The 23,188-nt window shown below is 33.3% G+C and overlaps 2 protein-coding genes across 11 annotated transcripts in view; both read right to left on the minus strand.

The window, feature by feature from the left end:
* Positions 1 to 1,554: 1,554 nt before the first annotated feature.
* LOC126778609 (uncharacterized) lies at positions 1,555 to 4,009 on the minus strand. The gene has a single exon (XM_050502299.1). It carries the CDS (start codon positions 3,989 to 3,991, stop codon positions 3,680 to 3,682), a length of 312 nt encoding a protein of 103 aa, XP_050358256.1. The 5' UTR covers positions 3,992 to 4,009; the 3' UTR covers positions 1,555 to 3,679.
* A 2-nt stretch (positions 4,010 to 4,011) lies between these two features.
* The window catches only part of LOC126778434 (serine/threonine-protein kinase MARK2), a 132,410-nt gene continuing 113,233 nt past the window's right edge, over positions 4,012 to 23,188 (minus strand). For 6 of the 10 annotated variants that reach the window (XM_050501959.1, XM_050501962.1, XM_050501961.1 and 3 more), the window contains exons 11-22: positions 22,731 to 22,824; positions 20,724 to 20,813; positions 18,694 to 18,767; positions 18,460 to 18,516; positions 18,182 to 18,363; positions 15,378 to 15,490; positions 14,783 to 14,894; positions 7,269 to 7,340; positions 5,865 to 5,924; positions 4,900 to 5,005; positions 4,489 to 4,648; positions 4,012 to 4,206 (exon numbers count right to left, since the gene is read on the minus strand). In XM_050501959.1, the coding sequence (XP_050357916.1) occupies positions 4,148 to 4,206; positions 4,489 to 4,648; positions 4,900 to 5,005; positions 5,865 to 5,924; positions 7,269 to 7,340; positions 14,783 to 14,894; positions 15,378 to 15,490; positions 18,182 to 18,363; positions 18,460 to 18,516; positions 18,694 to 18,767; positions 20,724 to 20,813; positions 22,731 to 22,824 (1,179 nt within the window). In that variant the 3' untranslated portion in view covers positions 4,012 to 4,147. Of the gene's footprint in view, positions 4,207 to 4,488; positions 4,649 to 4,899; positions 5,006 to 5,864; positions 5,925 to 7,268; positions 7,341 to 9,670; positions 12,231 to 14,782; positions 14,895 to 15,377; positions 15,491 to 18,181; positions 18,364 to 18,459; positions 18,517 to 18,693; positions 18,768 to 20,723; positions 20,814 to 22,730; positions 22,825 to 23,188 lie in introns of those variants that run through there. The other 4 variants (XM_050501956.1, XM_050501955.1, XM_050501958.1 and 1 more) reach the window with 4 other exon arrangements.

The raw sequence follows: 23,188 nt of genomic DNA on the forward strand, positions 1-23,188 counted from the left end.
TTGTCAATGTACGTTAAGCCTGACAGAAACAGCAAGGAACTCAAAATAGTTAAGTGACAATATACTTAGCGTCCAGAAGTGAAACTGATTTTATAAAGACCTCGATTTTTTTTACATCTTACTTCAAATCATATAAATTGATGTAAATTATTCACACAATTACTGTTAAAAAAATCTAAATAACACATTTGAACACTAACAAAATGGCGGTTTTAAATTAGCGCGCCACTTCTTTTTTTTAAAACGCTGTTATATGGATCAAGGAATTTCCTAGCTGTATAATCATTTTGAATTATAATGTTTATATGTTCAATCCTATTAATCAACTCTGCGTGTTTCAAATGCTTAATTTGCGTCAACAATCTATCCATGTTTAAAATATATATATAAGTAACATTAAAATTACTAACCGCTGTTATTGGTTGCTAAAGGTCGTATGTCAAAATTTAGTTTCAATTTAAAAATACAACCTGCATATTTTACAATTTTTTTGTTTAAAAATTTAATACTTTACTTTTTATACATTAATCAGTTACCATGGAAACGACAAAAGAATAGAAATCAAGTTTTTATTACGACCTTTCATAATATAAGTATCGTTTGGAGACATGTATATTGGTAATATGGAACAAACCGATAGGTTAACAGGAGAGGTGGGGGGGTATGACATGAGTGGTTAATAATAAAGCTACTCATATTTCAATTATACTTAGGACTTTAAACAATAAAAACTAATTTTGGAATTAAAAATAAAATTTATTTCCTTGAATATCTCACAATCGCCGTACCACAAGTCAATCTTCAGGTCACGGTCAACTACACTAAATTATATCATAAACCAAAGCTCATATATATAACTACAGTATGTAAACATTATTATGTATTTTGACTTGACTTGCCGCGTCGTGAAACAATGAAAACGATTTTTAAAAAAAAATCCTAAAATCACATGAAACTGGCAGTTCATTATTGTTAAATTATTTTTAATGGTTTTTTTTGCATAGCAACACTGTATATATTTAAGTAAGTGGTAATGATATTACAAACTCTTTTTTGTATTAAAACCTCAAAAAGGGACGGAGATATATTTTAATGGCAAAAATAAAAATAACTTTCAATTTATTTTTAGTTTTTATTATAAGAGTTATGAATATTGTACATTAATAAAGAATTAAATAATTAAAAACCAGTAAATCAAATATTTATAAAATTGAAAAACGATTTTACAGTCAGTGTTGCTACTTTATATTATTTTTTATGTTTTAAAATTAACTAAAAAAAAACAACATACTTTCTTAATACCAGGTTCTTAATGCGGCATTGTATTATTAATAGTATATGACGTAACAACGCGACAGTCAAAAGCCAAAAGGTCAGATTTGTGATTTCTTGTAAAAGTATAACACTACACTTAATTAGATTATAGAAAAAGATACGCGATCGCCCGCATGGCTTACAACATACATACATACGTACCTATTTTAATATTTATATCTAGTAAGTATGCGAAAATTCACTCACAAATAGAAAAAAAATAAAAATGAAAGCATCACACCAAATCACAAAAGAATATATTATATCAATCACAAATAAAAGGCTGATTACAATGCATACCGTGTAACAATATGGTAAAATTAAAAATAAAACATAGAACAATTTGACACGTGTAATAATGAACATTATTGCTATAACTACAAAGTCCATAATACTTTGATCACAATTACGTTACACATCTAACATTTTTTTTTTGTGAGTTACCCTATAATGCGTCTAGATTGAGAGTTCAACCCACAGTATTACATTTAATAGAACATTTTGACACTTTCTAATTCAGCCTTATAATTAGAAAGAGGCAACTGCAGTGGGCGACCGCGTGTTACCATTTTTTATACACTGACACACTTCAAAGATAGAAGCGCAATATTCGTTACAAGTGTTGCCATGGCAAAAATAAATATCCATTGAATATTTTTTTTTTAAATTCCGCTACAGCATTACTATAAAAGTCACCAATCATTTGACTATTCCACAATCAACCAATGTTTCTATTGCCATTTTAAAACTGTCTTTTATTTTAACTATTCAATACTGGATATTGACTGGGGTATGTTATTATTGCACTGAAGTAATTAAATAAAATACATTTAATTCAATGTTGCCACATACAAAAAAAAAAAAAAACATTTTAATATAGCAATTTCAACATGTGGCGGATTGTTACTCTCTAATTTTAAAAGCTATAAATTTAACGAATAGCAGGAGACTTTAACAATGACAGATAACATATCGTCAAAATGACAGCAATATTTTATATCAACATTTGTCATTACGGTTGGAAAGAAAATTATAATTAACACTAAGCTAACTTGTATCTTGAGCGCAAACTCACTTTGTACATTATTACATTATTAAGATAAGTAAATTAATATGTAAGCGATAGCACAAACGTCGGTACGTCGGTGTGTGCAGAGCGACCATTAAATGTCTTTTAAAAAGTTCAAGCTAAACCAGAAAATGCCAATTCAATTATAAATAAAAGTGATATTTTATTTTAAATTATTTAAAAATAAACAATTCCGCACGACACACACCAACAGGCCGTTACTTAACTACATTAAAAAAAAAAATAATTAAAAATCCGTGAACGACACGACGATAAAAGTTTCAATTATTTATTTTTACAAAATAAACGAGGCGTTTCGACTTGAGAGCGATTACATTTAACTAAACACACGTTCGGTTCGATAAAATATTGATTGAACCATCATCGATACACTTCCACACCGACAGCTCCGAGAACCGGCACTTGGCACAACTCGTTACAATTTCGCTCCGATACATCAATCACTGATATTACAGATTAAATAATAAGTCTTAGTGAATTCATTTATTTAACATAGCGGGTAACACTTCCGCTTGCCATGTGAAAAATTATAAAAGACCAGTTCCGAATATAGTACATAAATATAGTTCATCATCCTGGAAACACTAAAGTGTATTCGGATGAAAGAGTCTTGAGCTGAGATATTTACATATTTATGATAAATCAATTATTTCCTACATATGATTATTTTAAATATGACAAAGTTAACCATAATTTGAGTTCGACTGATTAGAGAAATAGCTAGATAAAACATTTTTTTTATATTACAACAATATCTTAATTATTATTAACCTTAAGTCTCTTGTAATAGAAAAAAAAATATTCGAATATTAACATAACAAACGTGAAGTGTCTTACGAAACACAATGAAAACTAAATTCATAGTCGATTTCGTTAAGATACATTCCAAATAGAAACGAGAAAACATCGATTTGAGAATAGACAAATCGAATTGATTCAGAACGTTACGGCCGGCACTAACCGGCAACAGATACTTCTCCGTGAACTGTGTTCGCGGAACAAACGAGAACGCACTTCTATCTGCAATCCGTAATTAAACTAAAAATTAGAATCGAACTCAATATGTCTCGCCGCGACGGTTGATGAAAACCGAACTGTATAGCGCCGCTGATGGACTCGAAAATCGAACAGCTCCTAAGCTCGAGGCGCGGAAACGTGACCACCGCTGGAAGGTTTGAAAATGGAACGGGTCGAGGTCTGGTCGCGCGGAAGAAGCCGGCCGTCACCGTCGAATATTTTAATATCGCGAGACGCGACGGCACCGGCATTTATGTTTCAAAAATCGAACAGCTCCGGCGGGGGTATCGGGTCGACGGGCAGGCAGTCGCACGGCGGCGACACGGGCGAGCGCACGCGGCCCTGCCGCCGGAGCGCGTACACGCTGGACGTGTGCGGGATGCGGTGCTTCATGTCCACGTCGGCGCTGTCGGCGCGCAGCGACAGCGACGAGCGCGGCTGCACGCGCGCGGGCGACAGCGGCGGCCGCAGGTAGTCGCTGCGCGCCAGCGACTCGGGGGTGTACGCCGTGAGGTAGTGGGCCAACGCACCTGACGGCGTCCGCAGGCCCGCGTTGGCGACGAGCACCATGTCCTCCGCGGACAGGCGCAGGCTGTCGGAGCGCGGGGGCGGCGGCGGCGGCGGGGGCGGGGTGAGCTCGTCGTCGGAGGGCGCGGGGGAGGGGGAGGCGGAGGGCGGGGAGGGCGCGCGGCGGCGGCGACGCCTGCGCGGGGCGCTCCCGGGCAGTCACAGCTTGAGTTCGTTGGCGATCTTCGAAGCAATATTCTTAAAGCCGATGCTCGTGCCTGGTAGACGATATAACGGTTTAGTGCTCACACTATTGTATGAAATTTCACTGAGAGAAAATAGTTCTTTGCATTAAGGGTATAGCTCTGCAATACCCTTCCCTTCTGCAATACCTATCTGCGGCAATTTATTTACCTTACTAAAAAATCCCTTGTAATTTGTTTACATTAACAATCCTTTAAAGGAAAAAAGAAAGCTGACTATACATAAATAAAAAACAAAACCTTATCTTTAATCTCTTGCAGTAGTCATCAATAATACGCGAAGTACATATAACTCACCGGATATCCTCTTGAACCTGACGCCGTTCAGAGAGAGTCGAGGTAGCTTGCAGACCTCGATCTCCCATTGGACGAGGGAGTCTGCATTCGGATCTCCGTGCACACAAAGTAGTAGGAACCTCTCTCGTTGTTCGTAATCGCAGTTATTTGCGTCTAGCACCTGCAATATTATATTACATATGTTATTATTATATCTAAAACTTAACAATGGCCTCTAGAAAAACATTTCCATTCGTACCTTGGAAATTTAAGTTATATCTATCTATTTGTTATCTATAAAGTGTATCTACTTATGAAGAGTATAAAATGCAATAAAAATAAGAATAAATCGAATACAACAAAACTTATCTTATCGTCTATAATAATTATAACAAATCTTCTATATACAGAAAACTTGTATAATGTGCATACCTTTCGAATTTCAGCCATTATCTCGTTGGGATCTCTTGAAGACGTGGTCTTCATGCTCCATGTGAAGCGCAGCACCCGAGGCTTCACTTGTTCCTCGGTCCCCTGTCTAAATATCGAGGTTCGTTCAGAACATCTACAATTTGCTGATTAATTCGTAAACGAACGATGGAGACAACGTCCCTACTTCATAAATATTAAAAAATTACTAAGCCATTAAAAAAAATCGTTTCAATCGGAATTTATAGATTGTTCTATGAGTCTCTACCACTGAACCTCTCAGTCAACCAGCCTAGCTCTTTAATTTTCGAACTAAACATCCTAAAAATTTATAATACAGTTAAAAGTTCACATAAGTAAACCGTTAACATTCGAATATATCTCCCAATGGAATTTCATTCTAAATCCAAATAATGAAAAGAAAACTAAACAATCACCATTATTTGTATTATTTACAACTTTTAATAATATCTCTAATAAATAATAATCATTCGTATTTCGAATTTATTGGATTTGATAACAATGTCAAAATATTATTGTATATTTGCGGTTTAAAGTAAAAAAAAAAAATAAGGACTGTCCAAACTTAAAATTATAAAGTTACTAAAAAAAACGTTACACTAAGCAATTAAAAAGTCATGTTAATATTGCAGCAATTAATGTTATATGTAGAATGTTATGTGACATGTCAGGTGAAATATCATAGAATAAAGCAAAAAACGGGTGTACGTTCAAAGCCCGAATGTTGCCAACAGTTATAAAAGTAAACTGTTTACAGATAACAACAATCTAAAGATCAAAAAACTATTTCCTAAACATAGACGATCAAATAATTAAATAACATTTCGTAATACTTAGAATGACGCTTAATAGAGCAAGAAGAATAGTCACAAATATTTAAACAATTATACAGACAAATTTTGACACTATTAAAAAAAAAAGATAAAAATGAACCAATGGATAATTACCCAAGGAGGGCTTGCGGACTAGCGCCTACGGCATGCTTCGGGGTGGTACCGTCGATAGGCCTAAAAACAGAAAAACATAAACGCTAACACTAAACACTAGGGCAGGACGCGATGCACTAACAACAATATTTATATTAAGCTGAATAGATAAACAATTATTGACATTATTTATTTAAACACAAATTTAAAATCGTAAAGAATTTTCAGCTCAATATAAATATATGTTACATTAATAAACGTGCAAATTTTCAAAAATCAAAGCACAAGAAGCAAGGCCACAATTAAAATATTAAAAAAAAAACAGCTACCTACTCTCATGCCGTATGTTTTATAACTTACCCTTCGTGTGAACCATGCTAAGACATGCTTATAATTTCCAGATACATAGTAACAAAAACATTACAAAATAAGAACGTAGTCAACGAATATTGCATTAAATGAAATATACAGCCTAGTTTATTCTACTACCTAACATAAAACTAAAGAAGGAATCTAATTTTTTTTTTTCGGAAAATGGTTTAAAATCTTAGATGTAATTTGTTTTTTTTTTTTAGGTTTTGAGGGCTATGTGATGTTTTTTTTTTAAGGTGATATGCACTAGACGCATGCAGTTTTCTTTTATTTGAATTAATCCTACAAAAATACTTTTAATAAATCCACAATATTAGTCAAACATGTTAATGAGTTTTAATTCAAAAAACACTCGTAAAATGTCACAACGGTTAAATTTTGTTATTTACGATCATAATCCAGCCGATTTTTGATATAAATTAAAAAAAAAAAACCTTTGTATCATCAACTAATACGTAATCTAAAATAAAAATAATAATCTTCAATTTGATTTCTGTAACTAATTCTGTGATATTACAATAACATGTATTTATTATTTCTTTTTTAATTAATGCATTTTAAAATGTATTTTCAACGTTTGTCTGCTCTTTGTTTTGTTGTGTTAACTACATTTGTTACCTGTAGTTGTATGTGTACAAATATATATATTGAAAAATAAACATTATTATAGTTGCTATTGCTCGACACAATTTTTAATGAGCTGATTGATAAGGAAAATCGGTTGGATTACACGTTACAATTAACAACACACAAAATTATGTGATTTATAAAGTTTATCGAATACGTTATGTCGCTCTTTTGTGGTTTTTCTGGCATAAAATTGACTTGTATTTAATTTCAAGATTACACTAAATCAATTTATATATTATATAAAAATAATAATTATAAAAATTCTTTAAAAAACAACTGATTTATAAAAAAAAGTCTACGAAAATATTTCATACAATATGAAATGAATATCATAAGAGTTTGACATTGACACGTGTCACCACAAACGCGCGAAAACGCTTCGAAAATTAAAAATCAAACTGTCAAACATCGTTAGCCGCGTACCTCCGCTGTATGTCCAGAGAGGAAAAAATTCGCGGTTTCTGCCGTCCGGCTGTCTCGCCCAACACTGACAGTCTAAAGAATAACACTTACCATGTAAGTATACATGAATAAACTTTTTTATTGTTATTTAATCTAAAAAATGAATTAAACCTCTATAGATCGAAACTCATCCTGTAGATCTGCACAAAGCAGCAGCGCTTTATGAATATTGAATAAAATATTAAAAATATAATAAATTGGCTGTTTAAAAAAAAAACGAAAATGATGTTCATATCCAAGTCTAAAATTAAAACATAAAAAATATTTTTTTATCAATTATTGATTCTAAGAACTAAATGTAAATCATAAAAATATACACATTTTTTTAAATATTGTGTATATATGATGTGACAGTTTAAGAAATCAAAATGAAATAATAAAACGTTTTTTGTCGCAACGTGAAAGCAATATATATGTATGTATGTATAGCTAATAAACATATAGAATGATTGATGGAGGCGGCCGTAAAAGTGTAAGGGAGACAAAGTGATCATGCGAATGTCGGTCGTTAAACTTATAGAAAAGAGACAGGTATAGGTCAAACAAATGCTTTGTATTCTCGTGGAGCGATCATGATCATTTTGTGAGGCGATCGAACAGTCTATAATGTCTATAACATAGCTATAACATACATATATAATAGTAGGATGTATCACAACGAAAGGTTTCATGTTAAAATAAAACACATATTTATTGAAAATCTGATTATTAGGATAAGCGCAACACATACAATACTAACCATTCATCATTATATTACATTTACATGACATACTTTTTTTTTTATTTCACGCCTGTAATACCGTAAAAAAATGCCTATTAATAACGACATAGAGACAGATTGACGTCACAATGTAAGAAAAGAAAAAAAAACAGTAGTACATATGAACGACAGTTCGAATCGTTGAGCTTGTAGCTTATTTATAGAAAAAAAAAGTAATAAAAATTCAGTTTTTTTTTTTTTAAATCGTGACTACAATCCATCATCATAACATCATACAAGTCAAAACGCAAGAAAGAATACATACCATAATGTCAATGGAATTGTTATTAAGGGGACAAAGTTATACATTACAAATAAAATATGTATATGAACAATCATATTACAACAGTAATATATCAATCAACATTGATATACTATTAAGAAAGTTGATTATATAACAACAAAGTAAAAAAAAATACAATTTTTACGAATGCTTTCTGAACGTATACTAAAAAAAAACATCAAGTCCACAGATTATACAATATAAAATCACAAACTTAGCGTCTAGGTTAGAAATAGAATGTATTGCATCTTTCCTACAGTACGATTAATATTTACTTAAATTAAAAAAAAAAATGCTAATAGAAAGATAATGCACTGTTATTATTTTAATTATTAAATAACAACACGAGATAATTTTAAGAGAATTGCGTGTCGAGAATTCGCCGCTTAGTCTAAAACTTTGCAAGGAAAAATATGTAAATGACACACGTTGAAAAGCCCTCTAACCTTGGCCTTTGTCAAAAAAAAAAAAAAAAAAACAATATTTGTTTCATCAAGATAACTTAAAGTTTTAAGCGGAATATAGAAAGTTATATCGAAAATAAAGGAATCAAGCAAAAGTATTGTAATACCAACTTTAAAAGTTACAAAAAATAAAATAAAAATATATATGATTATCACACCAAAAATGTCAAAAGGACCATTTTATCAACAAATAATACAAAAAAAAAACTTAAGGGAAGGGAGCACCTAAACATAACATTATGTTTCACAGTCATAAAAATTTACATTTAATATGAATACTGCAAACATTGTATAATAAAATCAATGAAAATAATAATATAAAATAATTATTACATAAAATATTTATGTTATAAAATAAATGTAATTATATAAAACACTTACATGTTTCTCTATTGATATTTTCTAATAAATAAATTATAATTATATATGTATAATTATTGTTAACGTTATATTCATGATATAATATTTAAAATAAATTGGACTTTCTCTAACTTGTCAATTACGCTGTGACATTTAATTTATAACATAGAAATTACACGCAAAATGTGATTGGAAAAATTTCCAAGGGATCTTCACAAAAATATAATATATTTATATAAACTATTGTATAGTTATATAGTTTTCAATACAAAATAATAGACCTATGAACGTCTAATACACACACTCATACTACAAACGTACATATGTACATACAAACTAACATTGATTTACGAGTAATTAGAAAATATGAAAAAATCTTATCAACGATTAGAAATATTATTTATACATTAATATATATATATATATATATATATATATATATATATATATATATATATATATTATATTTATATATGTATGTGTGTGTATTTTTAATTCTGATTCAAAATTCTGATTTACAGAAATTTGTGAGTTCAATTTCACTATAAAACTGATGATTTTTTTTTGTTTTATATAATCTTAATATAAGTAAAACATTCTGTATATACAGATTGATACGATATGATTGAAACTATAATTCTTTGCAACCAAATGGGTAAATACTCTTTCTGAACCATTTTAAAATTTTTTACCTTTACAAAAAAAAATGCAATATATTTTTTTTACCTACATAGAACCTTCTTCAATATATCAATATAATTTACTAGCAAATGTCAGCCCCAACAAAGAATTGTCTTCTATATATCCTTATAGCCAATGAAATAGTTATAAATAAACGTGTTTCAAGGGGAAGAACCGTATTTCAAACGAAACGGGAAATTAAAGAAAAACTTAAAAGTACTTATGAAAAAATAAAACAAGTCGTTTTAAGTGTAGCGAAATATTTTGGACAGTGTTTTTTCAACGTCATATTCTATAGCTGCCTAACGCATTCCTACACGGTAATATCTACTGAGTATTTGTACCAACGTTAGGGATGGGCCACAGTTATATACTAACGATTAACACTATTTACTGTTATCTCACTCACTCTTTTATATACTAAATACTTATATATGTGAACCGTTTTTTTTTTAAGTTAATTTATATATTTTGAATTATACTGGTAATGTTTTGATATGAAACAATTTTCTTATACAAGGTTCGCATGCGGCCGGCACTTTAAAACTCACTTTTAATATTTTGTACGATGAAATACTCGAAAATTCGACATTCTTGATGAATGCAATTAAATTTATCATATTATTAAAATTCCTGCTATCTCTTTTTCGTGTTTAAAGTTATAAAAGATAGCAAATATTTCGATCCTGTCAAATAAATATAGCTTAGAGATTGTGTTCAGCTAAAAAAGCACCATAATCGCACGTTTGGGCTCATGCGATCGGCTCCAGGCCAGTACAAAATCACATAGCTGATTACAGACGACAATTATTATAATGACATATGTATTTAATTTATCTAGTGTTCAACAATATATTATATAGACTTATGGCGAAGTTCGATATCGCATCCACAATATCGAATGCAAGTAATCTTTTCAACCCCCCCTCCCCCCTTTATTTATTCATTAATCAGTATAATCCATCTCATAGCCTCTACGTATATTATTCCGAGTCTCTATATCCTAAAACGGCTCACATACAAAGTAAAATATTGAATTGTAACGTCTTAATTTGTATAATATAATATTACAAATATACAAAATAATTTCTCAGTCGTCATATTCTATATAGATCGAGTCCGAAACGTAATGATAATAATACGAAAATTTCAAAGAAAAAAAATATATATATTTGTGCTAAATGGGACCCCGTAAGACTGTATTCTATATTTAAATTTATGTTATTTTTTTTTTAAATTCTTGTACAATTTCTACAGAACACAATCGATTCGAAGGCCCAATGTCCTTGATAACCCTGGAATGTACAAAATTCGTTCGACAATAGAACTGTATTCACTTAAGCTACGATGAAATGCGACACGCGACGGGACTAGGTTTCCATTACATGTTGTCCCATTCAAATAACGCTATGCAATTACTACGAGTATATAATTTCATTACATATAATATGTATCACATGTATGAAAAAAACTGTTCAAATTAAAATCTAAAAAAACATTTTATAAACGAAATATATATTTTTTATTTTTTTTTATGCAAAATAAAAGGTTATAAGTGTCCCATCTCTATGCCAAAACCTACTCGAGAAAGTTAGAAACTGCACCAATGTTAGTTGGTGGACACATTTGGCAGAATTTTTATCCGAAAAATGCAGGTTTCCTTACGATATTTTCCTTCATCGCCGAGCACGTGAGCACGAAGTTAAAATTTACTCGTTCTAACTATTAAGCAATGTCGGCTATGTTTCTTTAGATCATAAAAAAAACGTATTTTAAAACGTTTTTAGAATCTAACAATAAATTTATGATTTGCTTTTTCGAAACGTGTATCCTATTTTTTATGTCCCCATTATATTTATTTGAATATGACAACATGCAATCGGAAATGTCGCCGCGATATAAAACAAATATTAATACGATATAAGCAAAACTCGATTAGCTCGTTAAGGATACCTTACAATATCTAACGAAGTGAACAAAGACAACTGTTAACACATTCGCAAAGAATACAATTATCAATCTATTTACTCAGCGTATACAAATATACTTTATATTAGTGAAGCAAATGTGAAGAAAAAAAACACAATTTTTTATACGTAAAATATGGGTTGTTTTTCAATATATTAAAAGAAATTATTGATTTTTAAAATATTTCATACACACTGGGCTTAGCTGTGTATCTGTCTTAGATGTGATTACGCAATACGCTGAGTGAAATAAATGAATCGACATATAATATAAAACCTCATACAAAACTCATAAATTAAGCGCAACAATTTTGCACATATTTTTCTATAGATTAGCTTATAATATAATAAAAAATTGTCTTCTCCGTTTCACGGACGTCGGCGGAGCCTCATGGATTTTGATTCAACCTGCGTAGAACGGAACGGGTGAGCGATACGACCAATCACGAGCCGAATCGCCCCCCTCTTCGAGCTCCGGCTCACTTTTTTTTTTTTTAAATTAATTTACGTTGTCACTTTTGGGTTGTCGTATCTAATTTAATAACGGCAACCCTAATTCTCGCGAAACACAGATGCACAATACTATACACTCCCTCCGTAATGAAAAAAAAAACGCCGTCACGTTGCGACTAAAACGTTAAAGGGTTGTGGATAGACTAGAAGCGGAGAAAAACCGGATCGCGACCGTCGACTGACGTTAGTAGAAGCGTACGGTTAGAGAGAGAGAGAGAAAGAAAAAAAAAATAGCCTTCGTAAAAACACGGGGGATGCACGAAGTGTCATAGAAATGTAAAATCCGTACACCTCAGGTCGACGAGGCACGTGAAACGGCAATACTTACGTCTAACATCACTATCGGGTAAGATCTAAGAACAACATTCAAAGCGTGGTAGCATAGCTTATTCGGCTCACACTTCGAAGTAGCAATAAGTGAAAATAAAAAATAAAAAAACTGCGTTCAATAATTTAGGGGAGTACATCATGCATTGATCTATGACTACTTCAATCGGTTATAAATGCAATGGCAACGCGCAAAGTCGGTAACAATTTAGAAGTTAATAATAAAAATCGATGTGCGTTTGTCTAGAATGTAAGGGAGGTAGGAGGTTTTAGCATCGTGCATCCCCTGTGTTGACGCGAGAATAAAAAATAAAATAATAAAAAAATAAAATAAAAATCGGAGCTCGGAATCTTTAGAGGGAGACAATTTGAGCACCAAGTAAAAAAAAATTGTCAAATGAAAAAAATATATTATATATATGTAAAAGACACACAATCGTAATGATCCACAGAGCGGCACATAATGGTTAATTCAATCAAGTGACAGATTGACAGACAATTGTGTTACTTATTAATGGAAACATTATTTACAAAAAAAAAAACGTGAACAGGCTTTGGGCTTTAATTAAAAAAAAAAAATAACGTGCATATTTGGGAAAAATGAGCTCAAATGCTGTTCATTTCTTTATGATTTGAATTATTACGAGTCTTTTCCACAACCCTTTTTTTATTTAAAATTAATTTAATAATCTAACAGTCAGATATTATAGCGGCCATATTGGCGCCAATGTTTAGAATTGTCTATGGTATTATTGGATATGCATGTCAAATGAAAATGATATATACAAGGGTGCTTGAAGCGTGCGCAGCTAACATCGATGCGTGGGGTGGACTGATGTTATGGCTTGATAATCTTTATGTATAGCATTTTATGTTACCATATTTACATTATCTATTTTAATAGACAATTATAATTCTTAGGTTGAAATAATATAATTATATTATAGTTTTTTTTTTTTTTAATGTATATAAATGGTAACACAAACTGCACAATGTGGATCAAATGAAATAGCTTATAAGCATAATAGCGTTACAGGAAAGTGTAAACAGAAATTATGACGTCACATAAACAAAAACAACATATACAACACTATGAATATTTATTTAATATAAAATAATTATTGTAACTATATATCATGGTTACGATACAAATACAGAAGATAGTTTAATGTAAGTAATTATTACGGAAAAACACACAATTTTATCTTTAATTTATACGTATATATATGATTATAAGGTCGATTTTGTTATTAACATCTGTATTGATTCCGCTGTACACAATCTCTATACAAAACTCATTCAACATTATAAAAAAAAATATTGCCATCTCTTTGACTGGCGTTGACTTAAAAAGTTGTTTAAGTGATCTTAAATTTTTTTACGGCGTATAATAAATTAAGACAAGGACAACACTATATAATAACGTTTAAGAAAGAACGAGAGATAATTTCGGTTCGTTCTTCGCGTCAGTGTGCAAAAAGGCTACGAGTTTGTGTACAACCGAATCACCGCTATCGACATCAATTCGATTGAATCAATTGTTACATAATAAATTATAAGTTTGAATTTTCCGTAACATTTACTCAGAGAAATTGAAAGATTATTGTCATGTCATGATTTGTGTTAGTATTTTGAAAATTATTGTATTATTATTATTGTGTAATGTTATTAGTGTGAAGGCTGGTAGTTAGTATCAAGATATAAGAAGTATAATTAGCTGGAGGTGAGGTCGTACAAAGAAAAAATATGTTAAATATTTAAAAAAAGTATTCACTGTATATAAACTTAATAATGAAAAATTAGTTACAGTAATTGTGTAACGGGCCAAATCTTTTGTTATTTGTCTTGAAGAATTTTTTCTTGATTTTAGTTAGTGAGTATTTACGTGTAACATAAACCAATGTTTTACCAACGTAAACGTGCAAACGTGTGCATATGTATGCTTTTGCACATACTCGTGCAAACGTGGGTATCACTGCGTGAATATAATATACAATGTAATGTATTCGAGTGTGCGTTTGTCGCCGCAGATATGTACACTCGACATGTTTATGTGACCTTAGGTCATAGGGGTGAAGTTGTGTGACGGTGTGGTGGTGAGGTCGAGTGGTGGTACTGACCGCTTGGAGAAGCGCGAGGAGAGCTTGGAGAAGAAGGATGTCCTCGGCTGGTGCGGGGAGCCGCTGTCGCCGTACGCGCCGCCGGCGCTACCACCGCGCGACCGCGTCTGACCTGCACGGCCACACGGGGTGGTTCAATGGTACATCTCTACCAGAGGACTTAAGCCATACTCTACATTTTCATTACACCAATGCTCCATTGATACCGGTATAAAAGTAGTATAAACGTTGGCAGAAGAATCTATCGACTGTAAGTATCTGTTGACGAGCCGGTTGGCGTGGTTGGGGGATACTTGCCTTTCACGCCGAAGGTCGTAGGTTCGATTCCCACCCAGGACAGATATTTGTGCGCATGAACATGTCCGTTTGTCCCGAGGTCTGGTGTAATTATCTATATAAGTATGTATTTACACAAGAAAAATTGTATATGTAGTACATCAGTTGTCCGGTTTCCATAGTACAAGCTCTGTACAAGTTTAATTTGTGTGAAAAATGTCCCAGGATATTATTATTAATATTACATATCTATGTTCGCAATTTCAGGGAGTCACCAACGATTAAAACTTTTAAGCGATTCCAGAAGATGTATACAGACCTGAGTGGAAGGTGGACCGCGACGGCACGTTCCGCGGGAACACGACGGACGGGTTGGGGAACTCGCGCCGCCCGCCCGCCGCGCCGCCCGCCGCCGACAGCGACGCGTTCAGGCTGCGGACACGCCCCGCACTTAGCACACTTTAAACTTACTGCTGTTTTAGATTTTACCGAGTTTAAAAATAATAATAAATTTTAATACATACGCACTAAATTGATTCATCGCAAACGTTTTATTGAAATTTATATTTCAATAGATATTTTTGAAAGATATTTGTAACTAAATTAATACACATAAATTACTATGTAGAATATCATTTATAAATATTATTTGACTTGAAACCGTTATCGTTCCTATCTGTCGTCTTAGTGGTCATCCGAATACGATATATAAAATGTATTACTTTATATACATTTCTATAGAAAAACTTAAGTGTTATTGACGCTGCACAGTTTTCAAAATATATTAGTAACAAACTTATTATAGAATTTTATTAGACTTGTTGATTTCTGAACGACTACAAAGTTTTTGGTTGTAATCTTTTAACTCGATATCACTTTTTATGTCAATCTAAAAACAAGTTTTTTATGTCAATCTAAAAAAAACTTGTTTTTAGATTTATAAGACATAAAAAGATCATAATTGCACTCTATAAAATAAAAATATAAAAAAACATTTTTCTTTATTTATAACTAAATTAAAACAGTACAGTAACAGCCTGTTAATGTCCCACTGCTGGGCTAAGGCCTCCTCTCCCTTTTTGAGGAGAAGGTTTGGAGCTTATTCCACCACGCTGCTCCAATGCGGGTTGGTAGATTAAAATTAAAACAAGTTCTATTAAAGAAAAGATTTATAAATGGCCGTCTCACTCGTACATCATTAATATATATAAAATATTTATATATGATATTAATAACAAATTTAATCAAAGCTATGCTTATTCTGCTGACTGTACTAATATATTTTTTCCATTTATAATTCTTTGCTTTATTGGCACGCGTGATGAACATGTAATTGTTTAAGAGAGGATAAAATATATCCTACGAGCAATATCAAAAATACGAATTATCTAAACATGCAGCATAAATTAATAAACAGCGTAGACAAACATACAAAATAATAACTTACTTCATATTTCTAAGTTTTTACAGCAAATAATAAAAAAGAATACAATAATATCAAATATTATTAAGTTAACGTTATGTCGGCCGAAATAGATCAGTGGGTGTGGAAGTATATAAAAGGAAAATAAATAAAATTGAAATAAATATTTTTTCTAACGTTCTTAAAACATGTTTATTATACAAATAAGCATATGTCGGAAAAAATATGCCATATTATTTAAATACAATAATATTTGGTGATCGAAGCCTCCTTTCATCAGGAGAAACCGACTCCCACTGAGTTGTTTACTACTGGGATGTATTCACTGAACTCAGGTATATTTAACGTACTTTGTTTAAACTAATAATATTAACATATGTGAGACGTATAAGTACAAGTTTGTTAAATGTTAAATTAGATACAAGAATATATAAGTTATTATGTGAAATAAAAACAAATTCTGCTTCATTAATAGTGTAACTAAATCTAAAGTATTATTAAAGTACTCTTCTCCTCGGGACCCCATGCAATCTTCAAATGAATATAAACTGCTTCATAGAAAGCGTCACGATATCACAATCACTATTTCAACTTAATAAAATTAACATTTAAAATATTTGCTTCAAACTTGTGACATTAAGAACGATTAAAAAAATTATTTTGTCAGTGCCGTGTGACCAAACATTGTGCGACCATATACATGTATTCAAAGCTGTGTCTCCGTGTAGTAAAAAAACCAAAATCCAAACGTGATTGTTGCAAATAAAGGCTTTGTGGCTGTTCGCTTGCAATTTGCGTTGTTAAGTGAAAAAAAAAGTTACTACAGTATATCGATAGGGAATTTTCAGAACCATTCTCGACTATTTAAAAAACCAAAAACTCCAAAAAAAAAAATCGGTATAAGGCAAATAATATAAATGAAAAATTCCCAATCTTATGAAAAAAAAAATTGCTAATCAGCGAATGCAAGCTCAAACACGTGCATACTCGTAACGAGTATGTACCTCGGTCTCGGCTGCGCGAGGTCCCGTGCCGACGCATTCTGCGAGGGCTCCGCCCCCAGGGGCGGGGCTCCGCTAGAGGACGATATCGACGCGCTCTTCACATGCGTCTTACCCACCGTACCCGCCGTACCCGCCGTACCCGTCCCGACTGTACCCGTCGTCCCGTTACCGGTACTCTTAGCGTCCTGCCCCGCTTGCGCGCTGTCCGTAATCATCGCATGCGGTTAGTTACCCCCCTTTTGCGTGACACGGCCTCATGCATGTATATCGTTTTATTCGGAGGGGTAATATGATCATATACAAATGTAATAGTTATAAATATGTCTTGGGATATAGATACACATAATATCATTAATTTTAATAGTATTATAAATAAAACAAGTCTACTATAATTACGTCATATTATGGAAAAAATATCAGTAAAATTTGATGTTACATTATTCTTATAATATTAATTATATATTATGATAATATTTAAATATACATATAATAAATGAAATACAATAAGTATATAATTTATTTTGTACGATAATGGATAAAAATGTACTCCCAAAAAAAGTGTGTAAATTGTAATTAGACGGACTTAGTGAAAACTACCGAAATTTATATATTTCATTGTTAGTAAGAGGCGAGCTGTTATTTTATATCTACATGAGATGTACAGTCTATACAAGACGAACTATAAGCGATCGTTACCTCGGCGTGTCGTGAGGCGGCGACTGCTTGGGGGCGGTCTGGTGCGACGTTTGGTGCGATGTCTGGTGCGACGTTTGGTGCGACGTCTGGTGCGTTTCGGTTCGTCGTGCGCCGCTAGTTAGTGTACGGGATCGGGGCTCTAATTTGGGTTGAGCACTCGTCGGTCGCGTTGTATTTTGTACCTGTAATTACGAGCGAATGAATTTGCATTCCATAAAATAATTTAAAAAAAAATTAATTCACAATATTTGAGACAAAAATTTGAAACATAAAATGACCTGCATCTGTGCGATCCGCGCGGTATTTTCCTTAATAGATGCCGAATCGATTGTGTTCTGAAATTAAACATATTCAATGTTTCCATTAAAGGCATACTTAGCATAGCATTTTCGACTTAAACGCAATGCGTTAACGTTTACTTCAGAATGACGTACATATTAAAATAAAATAAAAAGATGATTATGACGTAAAATTAAAAAGGTAAACTTATCAAATAAGCAACTCGCAATTACCTGTCTTTTGAAATTGGACGTTGTGGTTGTTGACGTGGACGTCGTATTATTCGCGGCGCTAGTTGTCGTACCCACTGTAATATCAAAACAATATCATTACCTCTGCACTAGAAAGGAAAAAAAAAACACAAAACAAAAAGCATTAAACACGTGGACACGTGAGAGAAACAAAAAAACTATTTTGTCGCATTCCAATTGCTTATTTTTATTAACTAGTATTAACTAGCTTCGGGCAATGTCTGTGAAGGTGGAATTTTGTATTTGATTTATAACAAACTTGAGTTTAGACTTGAAATTCCAATGCAAGTGTATGAAAACAAAACTTGGTACATTAAAATTATTATTGCTTATGTGATTGCGTAATTATTAATTAGAATTTGTAACAGTAAATATTGAGACGATCTGATTGGTTGATTGAATAAGCGTCACTCTTATTCCGAAGAGAATAAATGTCTCCGTTTATATATTTATTTATAAAAGGTAGGCGGACCGGCAAATGGTCCACCTGTCAGTAAGTGGTCAGTACTGAATATCAACAATGCCTTGCACCGCTATTTAATTAACCAACAACAATATTATTATAGATAATGAAGACCAATTAAAAGTGAACCTCTTATAGACAATAGCTCCGAGTGTTTGGTTAGACCTAGAATACAATAATTAAAAAAAAAAAAACAATATTATTTTACAGCCAATTCGAAAAGTAAGCGTTATATCTAAAACCTCTATGTTATGGCGATAGTGATAAGCGTTAATGTCGCAAAAGCCATATTCATATCAAAGCCTCCGATTATAGAACTTCTTCAAATATCCCCCAGCTTATTAATTCATCATCATACAAATGAAGCAATGATTCTATTATATTATGAAAGCTGTTATGAAATATATATCCTACTTATCATATACATAATTCGATTCTCAAACTACATTAGATTTTTAAAACTATACTTAATATAATGTTATATGTTTATCATACCTAGAACGACGATGGAACATGGTTATGATTTAAAAAAAAAAAAAAGAAAATGTTTATATTCGTTTCTATAGACTATTTATCAAATTTGGTCCATTCGTTTTATGAGGGGTAACGAACAAACATACTTAATAGCATGCTTCATAATAGATAACTATAAGAACAAAGAGACATAGTATTTTGCATGCGATCCGGGGTCGGCGTATATGATATCACATAATATATATAACTTAAGAATTGGTTATGTATATGTAAAGTATCTTCTAACTAAGATTAAATACAGACTCACACACTCGTAACAGATTAAGTATGTATGTGTGTGTTATACAGATAACAAATATTAAATAGGAACTTATTTATGAAGTGATTTTAAGTTTTTAGTTAAAGCTCGCTGCTGTTAAGAATAACATATGTTTTATAATGTTATGAAACACTAGAGTGGGATCAAATCGAACAACATGCAGTGATGGTGCAAAAATGTTTATACAATTGAATGATTGACTGTCAAACATTTAATATTTTTGGTAAATGATGTCTTAGAAATGAGAAGAACGGGTGGATTAAACTCGACTAAAAAACTTTTTTCATCGATAATTTGAGTTATTAAAAAATAATATTATATTTTTACCTGAAACACTTTCAGGTGCAATATATTAAAATTCGTCGAAGTTTTAGAAATTTAAATAAACAAATGAAGAGGGTTCTCGAAATATGCGATTCGATATTTAAACTGTGCTCAAAGTGTTCGTATGAAATGTGTAATAATAATAATATCATGCTACACCTATCTCACAGAGAGGAAGCTCACGAGATCATGCAACGGCTAAAGTCTACGTCGAGGTCGGGCGTCTAATTTTCTGGACCGGCGAGTCCCCGAATTAGAAACGATACGGGACACTCGACGGACCGACTACGACTAGGGAGAACGCGCAGAGGTGAAGACTACTCAGTGAATAAATGTGAGAAATGAGATCGGTGCAATCGCAGCGTGAACTCGGCCGAGTCGGCGCGGCGGGCAGCGTCGCCACCTCTACGTGTGTAATAGTCCTGCGGTTACCTGCGGCGCCGGACGAGGCGCGGCGGCACGCGGCGGGGCGCGCGCTGGCCGAGCTGCTGCGCTGCACGCCGCGGTGCGACGGCGACGCGCCTGCCGACCGCCACACACATCGAGCGACCGCCGCCGTACCACCACGCGCCTTAGCAAAAGTCTCGCCCGCGGTGGGAGCCTCGCGGAGTTACGTCACACGGAGACGCCCCGTCGCGATTCTTTGGAGATTCGAATGCGACCCCGTGCGAATCGATAGGATTTTACTTGATTGCTAATGTTTTTTTCTAATATTGATCCCGTACCCGATACTCAGTTGCATATCATCAGATGAAAATCTACGCGATTTAATTCATCCGAGGAAACTCTGCTCCGGAAAAAAAATCGCAGGTCGATAAAGGAGAAGCGGCGGAAGAGACTTTTGCTAAAACGTATTTTGATACGACGTATATTTCAAGAAATATACGGGGGGGTCGTTCCGTACTTTCTTTTTTCATACTTTACGGTATCGTTTTGTTTATTTATTTTTTTAAATTCGATCGTACAATTACGGTACACATCGAAAACCAGTCTCTCGGTCGGTCGCGTCGGTGCAGCGGGCGGTATGACGTCCACGACGCGACACCCCGTAGGACACACCCGACGCGACTATAATCACCGCTTTGTCGGATCGAGGCTCGCGTCGCTCCGGTGCGACCTTATACCTTGAGATACATATATGCATGCCGAAAGACCATCTAACACATATAAGACTCAAAAAAAAAAAAACCGCGTCACATCTCAAATAGTATACAAATTCGGAAAAATCTATTAGAGAAGGTAATGGTAGATTAAACAAGACATCGAATGGAAGAGACGAAGGGACGCCACGGTAGCAGTATAGTTGCGTTGGGTGTACGGTACGTCAAGCACACGAATATACAATTAAAAATAAAAAGCAACATATACTACGGCTCGGAATGGAAAACGCAAATACATTCGAATGAAATAATGTAGGTAATTAATGTGAATATTTATCGTTCGTTTCGATTCCAAGACGCAGTTATATAACAAATGGACCTCAAATGATATTTGATAGCTTACTATGTCGACGTCGTGTCACAGATGTCCTGTTAGAATAAGCTATGAAGCTCGCCCAAATTAATTTTTTATCATTAAATAAATAAATTCATTAAACCCTAAGCACTTTCTTTGTATTCAGATGAGAACAATCGAACAGACGAATAGTATCGACACGAGGTTGCAAATTGTTATCAATAGATGGCGATTAATAATTAGTATCACATTTTAAATCGCCTTCGGCTGGAGTTAATTTAAAAATCAATTGATCATTAAATACACAGCCGGGGACAGAAATATTGTATGTTTCAATGAAAACAATATTTGGAATGAAACAATGATTTTCATGAAATAATTCAATTACAATTGTATCAAAAAAATAAAATAAAAAAGCAATGATTTTTGTGTATTAAGTACATTGAAATGTGTTCTATTAACGTTAAATATGCCAATTAAATTATTTCGTTATGGATTCTTACTTGAGAAAAAATACTGGCAACACTGTAATTATGACCAAATTTTTTTTTAATTTGTTCTCAACTGAATACACATTTTAAGCATTATTATTAATAATTATAATCGTCTTAATCGATTTCTAAGCCTACTTTACATAGCTCTTTTAAATAGTCCTGGATTAAACCCCTCATTATTTATGTGAAAATTGAACAGGGCATATGTACGTTTTGTATACAAAAAAGTAAAATTTGCTTCAATTTAATTCAGTAGATCGCTTGGTGTATAACAATATAACCCCGCAACCCGCACTGGAGCAGCGTGGGGAAATCGGTTCCAAACCTTCTCCTCAAAAAAGGAGAGGAGGCCTTTAGCCCAGCAGTGGGGCATTCACAGGTTGTTACGGAATAACAATATATTGAATCCAATTATCGTCAAATTAAATTGAAGCAATTCCTTATATCGTCGTGCGCGTGTCTGCGAGTAGCGTGTGGCGTGGCGGGTTACCGTGCGCGGCGGGCGGCGCGGCGGGCGGCGCGGCGGGCGCGGCCGCGTTGCGCAGCGACAGCGACGAGCCCGACCGGCTGCCGTCCGACTCCGGCTGCGCGCATAAACACATATCGTTCGTAATCTTAAATTGTAAAATGTTATTGTCATTCGACCCTCGACCGTATTACCTTCAAAAATGATTGAAAATAAAATTAGACTTTACTTGATACTTCACACCCGTAAGGATCGAAATTGCCTACAGCTTAGATAGCTTAAGGATTAAATTTAAGGATTTAACTTTCAACTGACCAGAATTTAGTATGTGATATCTTAATGGTGGTAGGGCTTTACTGGTGGTAGGGCTTTGTGCAAGCTCATCTGGGTAGGTACCACTCACTCATCAGATATTCTACCGCAAAACAGCAATACTTGATATTGTTGTGTTCCGGTTTGAAGGGTGAGTGAGCCAGTGTAAT

This window comes from Nymphalis io, chromosome 26, assembly GCF_905147045.1.
Source record: "Nymphalis io chromosome 26, ilAglIoxx1.1, whole genome shotgun sequence".
Lineage (NCBI taxonomy): Eukaryota > Metazoa > Arthropoda > Insecta > Lepidoptera > Nymphalidae > Nymphalis > Nymphalis io.

What these genes read in the sequence shown, in the direction of transcription:
- LOC126778609 (XM_050502299.1), bottom strand. Translation starts at nt 3,991, where the DNA reads ATGGTGCTCGTCGCCAACGCGGGCCTGCGGACGCCGTCAGGTGCGTTG.